The sequence below is a fragment of the Leptidea sinapis genome, chromosome 13 (genome assembly GCF_905404315.1).
Source record: "Leptidea sinapis chromosome 13, ilLepSina1.1, whole genome shotgun sequence".
Taxonomy (NCBI): Eukaryota; Metazoa; Arthropoda; class Insecta; order Lepidoptera; family Pieridae; genus Leptidea; species Leptidea sinapis.
Window position 1 is genome coordinate 11,831,241 of NC_066277.1, and position 17,153 is coordinate 11,848,393.

Genomic DNA, 17,153 nt, shown 5'->3' on the forward strand with positions numbered 1-17,153 from the left:
ATCTATCTCCACTATTGTCACACAAACGTCATAACATAAACTTCGCAAGGGTGCTCGTATTTATATTATAAAGCGACGCAGGCTCGGCGGTCCCGGTACTATGAATTCACATCACATTTCATCGGAAACGGAAATAGGGTAACGACTACGAATACCGTACAATTCATTTTATAGGATTGTAATATATTTAAGTGCTGCAATAACGGTCACAATTATATCAAAAAACACTATGGACTTTGCTGACAGCTTGTATAATTGGTGTGTGTGTCCCACTTTTTTTTTGTTGTTCAAGCTGTTCGCTTGGAATTTGCTGTTTGGTATTCGTTCTGTGTGGATTAATCTCGACTCGCCAATATTAAGCCCAACTCCTACACTACATAATGGATTCAATTGGTTTGTTACCTAACTGATTTTTAGATGCACTTAATCGAGAGTCAAATATTCATAGTTAAATCTCTTAAGCTCCGTCTAACTGGTGGTGTACCTTCAAGACGAAACGCCTGACGGAGACGCAAGTTATCTTTCAAGATAACTCAACGATTTCGTAGCGTTGAGTTATCTTATATCGTTATAAGACATAATTTTATGCATCATGCCGAGATATCTGTGTCCGATAGGGAGGATAGTTGCTGTCTCTGTGTCGTCATTAGAGGGTAGGGACCTATCTTCATTTATCGATCCTATGTTTGCTTATACGCGTGTGTCTACTGGTCCCATAGTGGTAATGCAGAAGCGGATCTCCTCATGGGTCATGTTCAAGCGAATGATAGGAATGTTGTCCCAATAAAGGGTCGTCATCGAAACTGTTTTTTTTGAGTGGTTAGAACATTTTTAATTTCAATTTATTATTAACACATGTGTACCATCGTTAAGAGATGCTATTGTGGCTCACGCATCACCACGTGCTTAAAGCAGCTGTCACTATTATTATATTTAGATAAGCTCATCTTACTCGTGGTTCATTGCAATGGCACGTACATATCCTTGTATTAATATACATTTACGTATTTTATACGGTGTTGTGCGTATGAGACTGAGAAATTAATACTTAAATATTTTGACATGTTCTTTGTCAACGCCCATCCACAGTTTGACTGATATTGATGTCAAACGGTTATGTAGTATATTTCTTGTAGTTTGTTGTAGTATTTTTAAAGCGCGGACGGCGATGATCGCTTACATCAGGTAAGTGCGGCTCATTTGTCTTGCTTGTCAGTCGTTGAGGTGTGAGTGAATTACAATGGAGGACGATAATAGCCTAAACACATGGGCGGATTTGGTCCTGCCGAATCAACGGACGCGGTCTGCTACCGAACCATATTTGATGGTATGTCGCATTATCCACCGTACAAAAATATTATTAGTATCGTCCGGACCGTACCGAGCACGACGGCGGACCAATTGGTGCGAGGCGACCACCCACGCCTGCCGGACCGTCCGATGGTCCGGACGTACCAAATCCCACCATGTGTTAGACTATTAGTTGAGCGATGGACGGACGCACTGCCCACGAAGTACGTGGCGACTGGCGAGAGACAAGTGCGCGGTAAGCAGAGTCAATTGGTCGGTCAAGTGGACGACTGTCGCGGTCTGTGTGTCCGTCCGTATTCAATTTGTTATTTGATGTGGATGAGTAAATCAATACAAAGGACAACATTCCCTTAGGTTAACTCGAGGTCCATTAAATACACTTACTTAATACATAATAGTTAGCTATATTCTGTCTGTTAGCCAGTGACAGTCTTACGGCCGTTCCCAATATACTATCTACAGATAGAGATAAATTACTACCTTCCACTGTCAGTAATTAGCTGTCAATAATTTGAAGCTGTCCCAATATACCCAATAAGTCATTCTTATCGCCTTATTGGGACGCGTGAATTGCAATTTCTATACAAAGTATATATTTTATATAATACAAACTATATACGTCCTCCCATTGACAGACAGCGTGGATACGGATAAGTTACCGTCGATAAGTCTATTGGGACAGAAAAGTCAACGATAGTTACATTTTTATCTCAAGTAGGCCACAACCGGAGATAGACTGAATATTGGGAACGGCCGTTAGTCTCTTTTAAAGATTGTCAAAAAGTATTCATATAGCTACATACGATGCGCACGCGTTTGTTGGTCAAGTCTAACTTATTTGTATCATACTTCAGCTACCGTAAGTCTATTGTAATTCGTACCTATGTCTATTGTACCACAACAACCAATGGACGAGACTATGTATAATATATATATATATAAGAGATTTCCACGTATACAGTCACTCATCACGATATCTCTGGAACCATAAGGCGTAGAGATTTGAATTTGAGTAGAAATATTCCTTTCGCCGAGTAGAGATCAGCTAAGAACGGATTTAAAGAAATTCCATCCGCAAGAGTTTTTTTTTATGTCACGCGGAGCGAATTAATTAATCATTAGTCGTGTCTGTATTATTATCACACTAAGTACTAAAGGTAATATTTTATATTGTATGTTTTATTAAAAAGAGCGCAAAAAAGAATGCTGGGAGAGTTTCTTGCACCCTTTCTTCTCTCTCAGATCGTCATTTGGTTCCCAGGCGGTGGTAGTGTTAGAAATGACATCAAAATGAATTCTATAGGAATCCATTGTCAGAATATAACTGCCTTTTATGGCTTATTAACCGTGCCTGTAGCGTTGGCACAGGCGCAGTCGCATGGTGTATCCGTGACCCGAAGACCTCGCTCATTCTGTTGTGAGATCGCAATGTGCTCCCACACATCAACACGGGGCCACGGGTGCATGGGGTCAATTGAGGGGTCAACCGAGCAAGCACGGGGCATTTCAATGAAGGGGTCAATTAAGGGGTCATTCGAGCGACGCGACACGGATCACGACCTCTCATCTACGCTGTCATTATTTAATGTAGCTTAATTCCTCAACAACATTATTGTGAACGGCTCGATTACTTGGCGTTACCGAAGACTATTCTAGACCTGATCCGTTCCGTCCAATTTCACAACACCTCACCAGGATGTGTGGCGATTTTCCAAGATTTTGTTTTTTGAGGAACTTAACAAGTATGAGGGTGACACTGAAAGGTTTTAGAACTGGCCACTTAACACAACAAAAAATAAATTCGCTTAATTTTTTAAACGAAACTCTGACTCTTTGTGTTAAATTTAACGGCTATCACCATTTAAAATAGTTTTTTTTATATATTATTTCATTTAGAATACATCTATATAATACAATCATCATTAACGAGCTTACCAGCTAACAAAAACATTTGCACATTTCGTGAATTGTTAAACAAATAAGTGTTGGGTTAATATCACTGGAGAGAGAGAGAGAGTTCGAAAGTTATGATAAACATGGACTCAACTCAACAAACATTGAAAATACAAATAATTTTAATTATTTATTGGAAATAAGTGTAGTTACCTTTATAGGTAACCTAAGCTAATGATTAAATAATTTAACTGAAATAATAGTAACTATAGTCCGATTAAAACTACTAATATACTTTAAATAAGACAAGAAGTGTAACCACACACTATTAAAGTCCAGGATTGCTAAATTATGAAAAATAAATAAGCATGTTATGATATGTTTTAAGAAATAAATATACTTACCTACGGTTCCATCATAATACATCTATCAAACAAATATGTGTACTGGGAAACATAGGCATAAATATATTAAAAAGTATGAAATGCATGAGAACTAGAAAATACCCAGTCTTAGAAATAGCACAGCATACAGATCACTTATGGGCAACTATTTTAGGTTCTAAATAAACTAATAACTAATAAACTCCTCAGACTATAACAGAATTGTCTGACAAAATATTCAAGTCGTACACAATAGATAAAATAGATTGTTCGCTAAGGGAGCAAACGGCTATTTTAAAAGGCGAGAGTGTTTTTTGAATCCAGAGTGGAGCGAGGGATCCTAAAATAGAATCCTTAGCGCAGCGAGGGATCTAAGTACGTCACTCGGGCTTAAAATAGTGTCTTTCCCGAGGTTATCACCTCTATGAGAAAATGAGTTGCAGCTCATGATGTAAATTAGATTTGATCTTTTATTAGCTTCACCTGCATGGATGTTTGTTTGTAACCGACTCATTTGAGTGCTTATTTGATCCTTCGTAGATTTATCGGGGACCGATGACAATACATTAATTTGATAAAATTATTTCACTTTTCAATTTGCGAAATAAAATTTTTCTTAATTAATATAATTTTTTCATCTATTTTCGATACGGCAGGAATTGATGTTTATTTCACATTTCGACTATATTATTATGTTTTCAACCAAAACATGTTTTTTACTTTAAATACTATTTTTATTTGACATACAGTCGGGAACAATTATAAGTAACAGAAATAATTAGAGGCTAATGTTTATTTTGAACAATTATGGAAGTGGAAGTATCGTTCTATACAGATTATACATTCTGTAGATTTAATAATTATTTGTAGATTTATATATTTTTTGTCAAATTCAGTTGAATCCGGATATGAGTATAAGATTACTCACGATGTCGGAACACAGAATTAGTCCGCGCGTTTTATTTACTTCACAAACATTTTTTTTTAAACATTTTTTCGCGCTTGGTTTACTTGTCCTTCAGCCTGTAATTTGTTCATTCAATTAAACCTTTAATTAACAATATCCATGTTCCAAATTCAAATCAGTTTAATCCCCAGGGATCGTATAGGTAGATGATGTAAAGACACACCATGTACCTAGCAATAATACTTAATTTAAATTTTAAGGTTTGAAAAACGTAGCAGTTCTATAACTGTAGTGCTACCACTACAAGAAGGATTTCCAAAACGTATCTGTTGTTATATGATATAACGAAATAAAACTGTTGTTTTAGCAAGAATGACATAAATGATATAAATCTTCGTCTAAATAAACATTGATATGATTAGTTTATGCAGTTAAAAAACATGTTTTGTACTCTTGAAGAGTGTTTCCATTGTTTATCTCCCGTTGCTATTATTTTATAACATATAGTCCTATATTCAGATCCATATAATGTTGTTATAAGTCTTAAAATTAAATGATAATAGTTGCTTGTGTTACTTAATATATCATTATATCAATTCATCTTTCCAGGTGTGAGTGCAAGTAAGGTCGCCAAGCGAACAGACATTCCGCCCAACAAGGGCGGGCCTTTCGCCGCGGCGCTACGAACGCTCGCCAAGAACGCTGGTCCAGACGTCAAAGACGGTAAGTCGCTGTCGCTTTCACCCCTCCAGTCCCTCCCTTCCATTGGCATTAGGGTAGCAGTGTCACAAACAGTTGGAACAGCAACGACAAGCTGCTCTATTGCTTTTTCAAAAGTATACATTAAGAGGGTTAAAACATACGTCTGTAAAAAAGGTTAATTTGTAGGTGTTTACGGATGTGAACTTATATGATATAACTATAAGCGTTATGTTAACAATGTAATTAAAAATATTAAATACAACCATTTATAATTATTTATGATAAATTATTAGTTTTTTTTTGTCACTCGACAACTTATTATACTTGTCAGGCAAAGATTGTAATAAATGTTGTGTATATCAGTCAAATTAATTAATATTTAAAGTAAATAATAAGTCGTGTTTGTGTATGACCGCATTGAGCACTTTGTACGTAACCGTGAACGCAAAGTGTTGAATGCACGCGACGATGCGGGAGGTAGTGTCGCCGTTGACCGCGCGAGTGTACAGGAGCGGCCGGGCCCGAGCGCGACGCGGCCAAGGACAAGCCCGCGCCCGCGCCGGCGCCGGCCAAGCGTGCGTCGCCGCAGCACCTGCCTGCCAGCGGCTTTCAGCCCTACCGACCAGATGACAGGTGAGCTGGCATTCACTAACGGCCGTTCCCAATATTCAGTTGTTTCATTTTTCATTGCTGGGAGAGTTTTTTTGCGCCGCTTTTCTCTCTCAGAGCGCCATTTGTTTCCGAAGCGGTACTATTTCTAATATACTAGATACTAGTATATTAGAAATGACATCAAAAAGAATTCTAAAGGAATCAATTTATGACTTTTGCCTTTTGCCAGTCTATCTCCGGTTGTGGCCTACTTAAGATAAAAATCGTAACTATCGTTGACTTTTCTGTCCCAATAAACTTATCGAGGGTAACTCGCCTTATGCATACACGCTGTCTGTCAATGGGAGGACGTATAGCTTACCAGTGATAGAAGTTTGTATGGAAATTACAATTCACGCGTCCCAATATAGGGACGATAAAAATTACATATCGGGTATATTGGGACTGCTTCAGATTATTGACAGTAAAATTTAATAATTTATCTCTATCTGCAGATAGAATAGTGGGAACGGCTGCAAAACCCATGTAAACGAATGCGTAAACCTGCCTTAGGCCCAATATCCACCAAAGCGGAGAGGAGAGTAGATGAGAGGAAATAAGCCGCGAAGCTGTCAGGTTATTTCTACCAAAGCGAAGAGCGGTGAGCTGTGAGAACTTGAAATCAGTCAAGTAAGCGCGCTGCTTGATCGCTCGACATGGCACAGAATTCTATAGAATGATGAAAAAACATCTCCTCTCCGCTTTGGTGCATACCGGGTCGAAGTAACCGCGGCAACGCCCCCGTAATTCTCATGGTGTTGCAAGATAGTAAGGATGGCGGTGATCACTTTCTATTGTTGTATAAGAGTTACCATTAAAAGGTTGTATACCAGAAACTAAAAAACGTTGTTCTGCACGTAATAAATAAAATACTGTTTAATATCTCTAAAGTTGGACTCCACTGCACTCCATGAATAAATCCCTATTAAAATCCGTTTATTAGTTTAGTAATTCGGCGAAAGATATATTCCAACCAAATTTCAAGTCTCTCCGCCTTATGGTTCCTGAGATATCGTGATGAGTCAATACATACGTGGAAATTCTGTATATATTGTTTGTTTGTTAATTTATTACACTTTTTTTTGAACATTTTTCAAATTTTAAAAATGAAATTAATTGACATAGCGTTGTACTTACTCATAATTGTAAAGAAACCTTAAAATCTTTATTTATCAATTGTGATTAAAATAATTATCTGGTTACACACAGCCTTGATGATGTTGCAGTAGATAATCGAGGAAGTTTTTTTTATCATCAATAAATTTTGGTCAGAGTACACAAGCATTCTGTCCCAACAACATGCACATGTGTATGTGGAAAATATAGCACCCAATCACGAAAATATTATATAATTTGTATATTATTTTGTTTCACATACTCCCTTGTAACACCAGAGGAATCACAAGAACATTGCTGACCACAATATATTCAAATTTCAAATTCAAATTAAAAAAAAAACCACTGTAAAACTTTTTAAGTTATTGAGTGCAAGTCAGGATGAAGTACAAAAGTTACAATAGCATTCAAATGAGTGTAACAATATTGATTAACAATAAATATAGAAACATTAATCCCAACTATCTTTATCATTTGAATAATCTTTCACATTATAATAGGAGTTAGATGTTAATTTTTTTTTAATTGGTAATATTTTAAAAACATTTGGCAGTTTACTGTAAAATATAACAGTCCGCTTTATAAGATTTAGTAATTATACGGAGCCTAGTAGTTTTAAAGCGTCGATAAATGTACATATGAATTCGGAAACCAAAACCGACACTAAACAGTTTAGCCTATTGCGACACCGCTTTTCTAACTTATTATTTTTTACTTCTTGTCGAGTTACTTGAATTAAATTCGTCAGAGACACTCTTATCCATTTCAATGCAACTAGGTATTATATTTTTGACACTTGTTGTACGCAGACTGAGCCACCCCGCGGCCGCATCGTTCCCGCTGCTGGAGCCGACCGCATACTCGCCCTACGCGCATCCTTCGCTGTACTCCAGCGCGGCGCTGCAGTACCGGTGAGTCTTGAGTGTATCAACACACATTATTAACCAACTAACACATGTGCAAAAATGGAGTACGGTCTCCATCGGGGTCGTCTGTTAATCATGCAGACAATTAAAGGTGTGACGTTGATGAGAACCGAGAGATTTGTGTCTGAAATGCGGGCTGTTCTTTCCAATATCTTACTAACCCAGCTCAACTCCAAGAAGTTTATGCGTTTATTACCAAAAATCAACTTTTGTTGTATCCCCTTGTTTTGATGCATGCTCCTAACGGACACAGTCTGTATCGGCGCACTTGGCGTCGATGTAATGGACTTCGTTCGGTTCTGTATTTACCTGGAAGGCAAGACAACGTTGGTCCCTGTAAAGCTTGGCAGTAATGCGAGTCGGTACATCAGTTCAAGCCACCGCCTCTAACTCAAATGCAAAAGGTGTAATCGTTTACATGTGGACTACTCTCATCACTAGCCGAACCTCCCCAGTTCCAGCTATTTGTATTTGAACACATAACGAATAGTGGCTCGTCGAATCAGCGATAATCAATTCTGTTCTACTCGATTTGGATTGATATTGGCAGCCCTATTTCGCCGGATATCATGTCAAAAAGAAGAAAATTTTACCCTCACCCCATTTCCCCCCAAATATGTGATTTAGCCATTACATTATTTCTTATTAAAGGCTGGCTGCACTTCTAAGATACGATATTCACTTAACAGTTATTATTCAGGTGCATTCAAACAACGAAATAGTTTTAGTGAAAGCATTTTTGGAGCATTTTAAGCTGTTTTCGTGTTAGGGTTATTTAAAAACATATTTAAATAACCCTCACTTCTAGGATTTAATACGCAAATAAAATTTGAAAACAAAATTTTTTGAACGATGTGGGACTCGAACCCACGACCTCTGGCGTTCCGTGCCAGTGCTCTTTCAACTGAGCTAAGCGTTCGAGTGATGTATCGTCATAAAATCTTGTATGGTTTCTTCAACTCCCAGGTTGTGGTTTCATCTACAAGATCTTCTTTACAGTTGATAACCTGCTGAACCCCAATATTTGCATATTATGAAATTGACTTCAGATTTCGCTCTTGTAAATCTGAAGAAAGCATACAAGAGTTTATGACGATACGTCACTCGAACGGTTAGCTCAGTCGGTTAGAGCACCTCCACGGAACGCCAGAGGTCGGGGGTTCGAGTCCCGCATCGTCCATAAAATTTTGTTTTCAATTTTAATAAGTGTGTTGTCGTGTGCGCAGGCTCGCGGCGGAGGAGCAGATGTACCTGGAGCGCGTGTTCCGCGGCGGCATGGGCGTGGGCTGGCTGCCGCCCTACGCGCTCTACCCGCCGCTGGCGCCGCCGCTGCCGCTGGTGCACGCGCACCCGCACGCGCACGCGCACGCGCCCCCGCACCCGCACCCGCACCCGCACGACGAGCGGGAGAAGGAGCTCGCTCTGCAGCGCGAGCGGGAGCGGGAACGGGAAAGGTGACTCATTGAATGTATATGATACGTAATATACAGTATGTTGGCCTTCACTGGTGGCGTCCGCCCTGGCCAGCAAAGTCGAGCCTGAGGTGATTTTTGGATGCGTTGCGACTTGCTACTCAACTCATGTCAACTCAAATATTTCCCTTGAAACGGATGACGATCTGCAGCAGCCTGGGAGAGTTGAGGCAATAAGTGTAAAATATCACATTTATAAAACACAATGATATTATTACCATTCTAAAAGTAACATAGAACCGACCCTCATCGGAGACTGCTCCTCCAAAAAATGTAGCAGAACGATAACCAAATAACCTTCGTGGCTGTGAAACTCATCTCTTATTATTTTCTTTGCCGTCCATTAAGTGCATCCTAAATAATGCATAGTTTTTTATTGTCCTGGCTCTGGAACAATGGGAAATAAAGCAAACGAACGAAAAATAAAGCGTGTAGGCAAGTGAAGGAAGGTATTTCGCTTGCTTTCATTCGACGTTGTTCTTTGTACAGGGAAAATACCTTATAGGAATCACAGACTACTGGACCTTACAAGAGTCACAAAATATTATGTCTGCTCATTGTCAGTACATTTATGAAAATTTAATATAGTGCTCTTAATTGCGATTTTCATTATTATAACCCTAGAAATAAGGGATTGCTTGTAATTAATTTGAGTAAGCTTCATAAGATACATAAAAGCTTTAAGGGTAAATGTATAATACACTTTATAGTCTCAACCACTGTTCAGGCGTCAGTAAATCCTACTACTCCACAGCTGAATATCTTAGTGATCAGACAGCCTTGGACTAGATTGTGATTATTTTATAGCAATAGCAAAGACGTACTGTATATTTTATCTAAAAAAAAGTGTGTGTGTCAGCTCTGACGCATGACTGGAGTTTAATCCTCAAAAACGATCGTTTTTAAACAGGTACTAAACAAAATCGAGTCCAATGGAGTCGATTACAAATAGACATATAGCAGAAGCTAATAAATTAGCTCATCAAGTGTCTCTCTCTCAGCTTGCATTATCTAAGTTCAAATCATATTTAGTTTGAATTTAGATGGGGTGTCTGTGGTTCAACGCCATCTAATAAAGTTTAGGAAAGTAACGTACATTGGAAAGTGACATACAACACTTCTTATTGCAAAATAATATAATTTGCAAAGGTAGCGTTAGGTGGCCGACAGTAAAATACAATGTTAATTGTTGCCTTATTTGTAAGCAGACTAAGTCTGTTTTTATTTAAATGAGAAAAACGTTACTATCTCATTTAATGTGTAGGTTTTACTCTCCATATTTTCCTCATACCGGGCGCTTTATATGAAAATCGAATCTTAAGGAGTAAGCTCCAAAAATAATGCAAAGAAAGAATGCTAGGAGAGTTTGTTGCGCCGTTTCTTTTGTCTGAGAGCGTCATATGTTTTCGAAGCGGTAGGAGGACCTATCTAGTATATCATTATTATTTTTTATGAAAGTAAGAGACGAGACGAGCAGGACGTTCAGCTTATGGTAATTGCTGCGCCCCGCCCACTACAATGCAGTGCCGCTCAGGATTCTTGAAAAACCCAAAAAATTCTAAACGGCACTACAGTTGCGTTCGCCACCTTGAGACATAAGATGTTAAGTCTCATTTGCCCAGTAATTTCACTAGGTTTCACTAGAAATTATATATAAAATAATTCTAGAAGGAATCAATTTTGAGAAAATAAATGTCTCTTTTATGCCTCGCACTCGTTCGGGACGGGTTCACGCCCTGTCTGACGGTCGGTATCCGTTGCAGGGAGCAGAGAGAGAAGGAGCGCGCGCGGGACAAGGCGGGCGCCTACCGCGCGCTGCCGCTGTACCGGCCCTACCGGCCCTACGCCTACGAGCGGGACGACGAGCGCGGTGAGGACCGCGACCCGCAGCCCGCGCTATGACGCGCGACCGGTCTGCGGCCGCGTGTACTATTATTATTGAATGTAAACGCGGTTCATGTGCTTACCAAGCCTGCACATTCCATCATGTGGACGGTCAAGTCAAAAATGAATTTGTTCTTCTTGTCGCTGGCATAGTTATTTATAACTCCGGCATTTACTATACTTGAGTTTTGTTAAAAATTACTAACAATACTAATTGTTGCGAATGTTCAAATACGGCAATAATTGCACGAATTTTTAAAAGTATTCTGTTTAAATACCTAAATAATGTATTTCTGAATAATGAAATTTATTATGTAACAGTCGAGTATAGTTTTTCAATATTGAACACGTGAAGCGGGCACGTGATCGTCCCGTGCGGGCGCGGGGTCGGTCGGATGTACTTTACATATAATGATAATTGATTGTCCTCCGATGCGACACTAAAATTAAGTAATTGTGATTATATTTAGATAATTGTTTTGCTAAATACTTTCGTCAGGGCCAAAGTGTGACGAAAGTTTGCGAACACCGAAAAAAAATAACCTAGGTTATTTATTAATGCACCTCACGATTAATTTTAATAATGTACCTATACTTATAGACTAGTTTATGTAATGTACGCTTATGTACGCTTGATGTAAAAATAAGTTCAATTCAAATTATGCACTTGATGCATAAATACATTCGGCGTACTGCGGGATTGATGTCGAGTCGAGTGCAATATAATAAGTTCCTACGTTATTGAGCAGCAAAATTGGAAAAAGTATACGGCTGTGACGCTAGATGGCGCCGTACCAATAATTGAATGATTAAAACGCGAGAACAGCATCAAAAATACACGATATTAAAATATTTCTACATAATTTTGTTCTAAGAAAATTATATACAATTTTTGGTATAGGAAATACTAAAATTTTTTTTCTTTTATGCTCCGGAATTGGTAAATTATTACATATGTTGTGTTATAATTGATAAACACAATAGGACTGACGTCTATTATATACGCTGAACAAACTTATCTTATGCAAAGTGATTTCCTATTTATGCCTACTTAAATTATATTTTTTATTTTGATATTGAGTAGGTATTACTCTGACCAAAAAATCAGAAATACTGTTATGCCCAAACGGCGCATCTTAACTGAATCAATTTAGAAATGTTGTCATTGCCTTTCTACAAGCAGCATATGCAGACGCAATACATGCGAAATTATAAGAAAACATTTCTGTCAACTAGCTGCGATGCGGCGGAGTTGTGATCGCTTTGAAATATTCCGAAACCGATCGCTAAAGCGTACGTTGTAATAACTTCTATCGATATCAATAAACGGTTTTGCATATCTTTAATACTTTAATGTAACTAGATATATAACTTAAATTTTATAATGAGAAATGCAATCTTAAATGATCTGGCAAAGGAACAAACAACTTCAATTCAATCACTCTATTTATATTTTATTATCTATATCGAAATTAAAATAAGAAAGATTCTCACATTTATCAATTATATTCAAATTATATATTCAAAGTTCATAATAACCTTTATTTTACAGGGGGCTATTATTGATTATTAAAATAAATACATTTGTATATATTCTCTTAACTGCACATTGAAGGAAAAGCTGGTAGTAAATTACAATTTCTCATAATAGTAAATGTAATTGTCGTGCCAATATATTTCTGCGTTATATTTATCGTTAATTCAATAATATTTTTCTCGTTAATTCAATAATATTTTCAGACATCTGTTTCCAATAAAAATTCTTGTTCGAAGTGCTTTGGGAAGGATATTTCTATTTTTATAGGAAATACAAAAAAAAAAAATTAACAAAAAAAACCAAACGACTTCAAAAACACTATTTCAAAAAAATAAATTTAATATGCACTAAAAAGTATGAAAATAATTGCTTTTTTTTATACAATCTAATTAATTAATCTAATTCTAGTAACGATTATTGTTATTGTTGGAACCTCTTCCTTTTTTGAAGTCGGTTAAAAACAAAGGTGTTTCGGGTCGCCTTGTATTGCGTCTCTATATATATAAGGTACGCACTCGTAGTGGTCTGTTCAGCGTAGAAGGTAATAGGCGTCAGTGACGTCATTGACGACACCTAGCACTGCCGTGTGCTGACTGCTGAGCCGGTGTCAGCCGAGCACCACTCCGTTGACCTAGTCATAGTAATGTTGCGTGCATATCACATAGGGGGCGCTGCGTTCGATAGTGTACGACGTATGCCTCATTTATTAGTTGCACTTCTATAATTATTGATCATATTTTATATCTATTTATTTAGTCGAGCTATACTTTATATGTACATCGGTACGCCGTGTGTTATCCCGTGTCGATCCCGCCAGCCAGTACCGCGCCGCAGCACGGATGCAGTATTTAATATTAACCTAGTTGTAAGCGAGTTGAAGTGCAACAAACCATTTATAGTAGCCGTTTGAATATTACAGCAACGAAGCGATGTGTTTTTAAGTATTGCGGCAACGGGATCCAGTGCTAAAGATAGGGCTGAGTGCAACATATTGTGTACTGTTGCGTTTGTTTTTATATATTATACTATTTTGCTGTTCTTATTTAAATTTGTTCTTCGTTTACGAGAGCAAACTTGACCGATTTAACCAATAAATATTGTCTTATAGGTGAGTTTGTAGTTAACTTAATATGTTGGTGATTATGAACTATTTATACACATTGTTAACTTTATATTTTATAATCCATTGTTTGTTTTATAATCTGTGCTGGTTTTTCAGTTGAATAGTTTTTAGTGCTTATGTATTTGTAGTTATTTTTTATTTCATTGCTGTATCTCTCGTTGCCGCTATCCTTACTGGAGGCGCGCGTTGCTGTGGTAAAGTTTGCCCGAACAAAGCAGGTGTATTTAAAGTGGTGCACACCGCATCCGCGAATGTATTGATTGCCCTATTATATTATTGTATGATTGGTTACATTTTTGTATTTACGTTATATTATGAAGTGATCTCTTTTGTAAAAAAAGATTTTTTTTAAATAGAAATTTTGTGCTATTGTAGGTATATATAATGGTGATATCACTCTCATGTCAAAACAAACTTCGTCGACCTTCGTCGCTTTTATATCGAATTAAAACTAAATTTATTTCCACTGTTGTTATCTTCCAGCGCTAATTATGTTCGCGTCTGGCTTTAACTAATATTTGGCCGTTAACGATTGATCGAACCTTTGATTTTTTCTATGGTGGAAATAGGTTTATATATTATGTATTGTATTATATTTTAATAATAAATCACTTATACTAAGGAATTGATTTAACACAAAACTGCTTTGGAAAAATATCATAAAGAAAAATATTTTGAATTACACTTAGCTGTCTACGTCCCGCGTCCTAGTGACGGTCGACTATAATTGCCATAATCACCCAAATTAATGTCAAGAAAATATTTAATAATTTTATAAGTTTTATAATTTGAGGTCGAGGTGACGGTGACGACGGCGGTGGGTGTTATCGCGGCGCTGACACATTGTACTTAGCACTGGGTTCATTGTTTATGTAGACTGGATTGTAGATATAATTTTATATTAACATAAATAATTTATTAAAAGTTTGATATTTTAATGTAATGCGAAAGTTGTTTACCGACAAAAGTCGGGTAGCGGTCAGCGTCGCGACGCAACTCCGTAGTGTGCACTTGACACAGAGAGAGAAAGATATGTTTGTCAGAATGGTCAATAAAATAATGATTACGACCGTCGTAGATACAGCAATAATATAGAGTTACACATGGCCTAGCCACCGTCTGTGGTAATAGCTGAATCTGTGTCGGTCTAAATGCTTCATGTCTCGTCGTGGAGTACGCACTGCGCAGACCGCCGTTCGTGTCAGTCGCGGCTCGAACACATAGATAGTAATTATTATCAATTGTAGCTTCTAATAGGTGTTTATATGGTAAGAGAGCGCAGCATTTACCCGTGTATATATAGTTAGTTATGTGGACAATACGATACGATACCTAACAAGTCAAATATGATTCTATTGAAATACAATCACTCAAATTATCGTTGCATGATATTTTTATTTTTGTAACACACCTCCCCACTCCCCCCGACCTGTCCCCCGTCCTGCCACGCTTTGTAGTGTAGTGTGTGCGCACGTAGCTCGTGCCTTGATAGTGGTGTTAAGCTTCGCGCGATCACAATGACATGAGACCTTTGGAACTTGGCTCACGAGACAATTTACTGTCTGATTATTTAGCACTCAAATTCCGCAAATTCATCTGTAACACCTCTGATTTAGCAGATGACCAGTACAGCTGTGTATGCGTTTAACTCGTGATAATAGTACTAATAATAATAATAATATTACGCACCTAGGGAGAAAAGTAGGTCATTCTTACCCGCAGAATATTGAAAGTGAGTGACTATGTCCTATTTATCTCACGTGGTGCGTATATAATTTTGTTCCCCACCTAGATGAAAAGCTTGCTTTTAGTCCCTGTACGAGGGACAAAAGTCATCTCTCCGGGAGAGAATCGGCCACTTTACACAAAAATTTTTGCTAATCCTTCACTCGAGAGCTGTCTTTTTCAATTAACCTGTCAAAGTTCCATCACATTGTGATTGCGTGCGGACTGTTGCGGTAGTGGCCACGCCTACTACTGCGTCGCGGGGCTCACCAGATGGGAGCTGTCAGCATCAGCTCAGTCAAACGAATGATGTTCTGCTCCTGTATATTGATGGGGAATCTCTGAGAAATGTTCATCATTATTATGACTATGAGCTCACTCAACACAGAAATGTCTAATAAAACTTACACTTGTCCGTGGTTACACGATAGCTGCTGAAACAAGTTATTATACTTGATACATTGATCAATATTTTTTTATGAAAATAAGGGACGAGACGAGCTGGACTTTCATCTGATGGAAATTGATACTCCGTACCCATTTCAATTCAGTGTCGCTCAGGATTCTTGAAAAACCCAAAAATTCTGAGCGGCACTACAATTGCGCTCGTCACCTTGAGACATAAGATGTTAAGTCTCATTTGCCCAGTAATTTCACTAGATATTGTTATTTATTGTTATGTTTATATTATTATTATGTTTACACATTATTGCTTCACGGCAGAAATAGGCGCCGTTGTGGTACCCATAATCTAGCCGGCTTCCTGTGCAAAGGAGCCTCCCACTGGTAGAATGATGAATACTCATTGTTCCATTGGATTAAAGATTTAGTAAAATATTTCCACCTTATTTTTTATGATATAATATTAATTAATTAATAAATAATCCACAGCTCTTAAAATGTTTTAAATAAGACATAAAATATGATCTGACAACCAAAAGGGGGTTTACATATTAAAGGAAGGAATAAAAGATTGAAGTGTTAATGACAGTACCATATTGTATATTTTATTAATAAGAGCGCAAAAGAAGGATGCTGGGAGAGTTTCTTCTCTCTCAGAGTGCTATTTGTTACCGAAGTGGTTGTGACATCAATTTTTAGAAAAAGAAATCCCATTTAATTCGAATATGAAAGTTACTAGTAGTTAGGTAGGATTATTGATTGCATATTGCCTCTTTCGGTAGTTGTACCACAGACCTACTAACTTATCAAATTAACAAATTCCGATTTCTGCCATGTCACGGAAACTGAGATTTTGAGATCGACACTTTATTGCTTTTTAATTTTTTTTACGAAATGGAAAATGTCGGAAGAAATGCTGCTTAGTCGATTTGGGCCAGGACTGTCGAGTAGAGTAGAGAGAGATGTCGGTTTTGACAATAAGGGATGAGACGAGCAGGACGTTCAACTGATGGTAATTGATACGCCCTGCCCATTACAAAAATTTTGAGCGGCACTACAATTGCGCTCGTCACCTTGAGACATAAAATGATAAGTCTCGTTTGCCCAGTAATTAGGTACAC

General features: G+C 37.7%; 1 protein-coding gene across 1 annotated transcript in view; it reads left to right on the top strand.

Annotated features, from left to right (window-relative positions):
* Positions 1-15,289, top strand: part of LOC126967403 (uncharacterized) — a 107,417-nt gene extending 92,128 nt beyond the window's left edge. The window contains exons 18-22 of the mRNA XM_050811850.1: positions 5,104-5,217; positions 5,706-5,829; positions 7,773-7,874; positions 9,116-9,343; positions 11,125-15,289. Of these exons, the coding sequence (XP_050667807.1) occupies positions 5,104-5,217; positions 5,706-5,829; positions 7,773-7,874; positions 9,116-9,343; positions 11,125-11,263 (707 nt within the window). The 3' untranslated portion in view covers positions 11,264-15,289. The remainder of the gene's footprint in view (positions 1-5,103; positions 5,218-5,705; positions 5,830-7,772; positions 7,875-9,115; positions 9,344-11,124) is intronic.
* Positions 15,290-17,153: the final 1,864 nt, after the last annotated feature.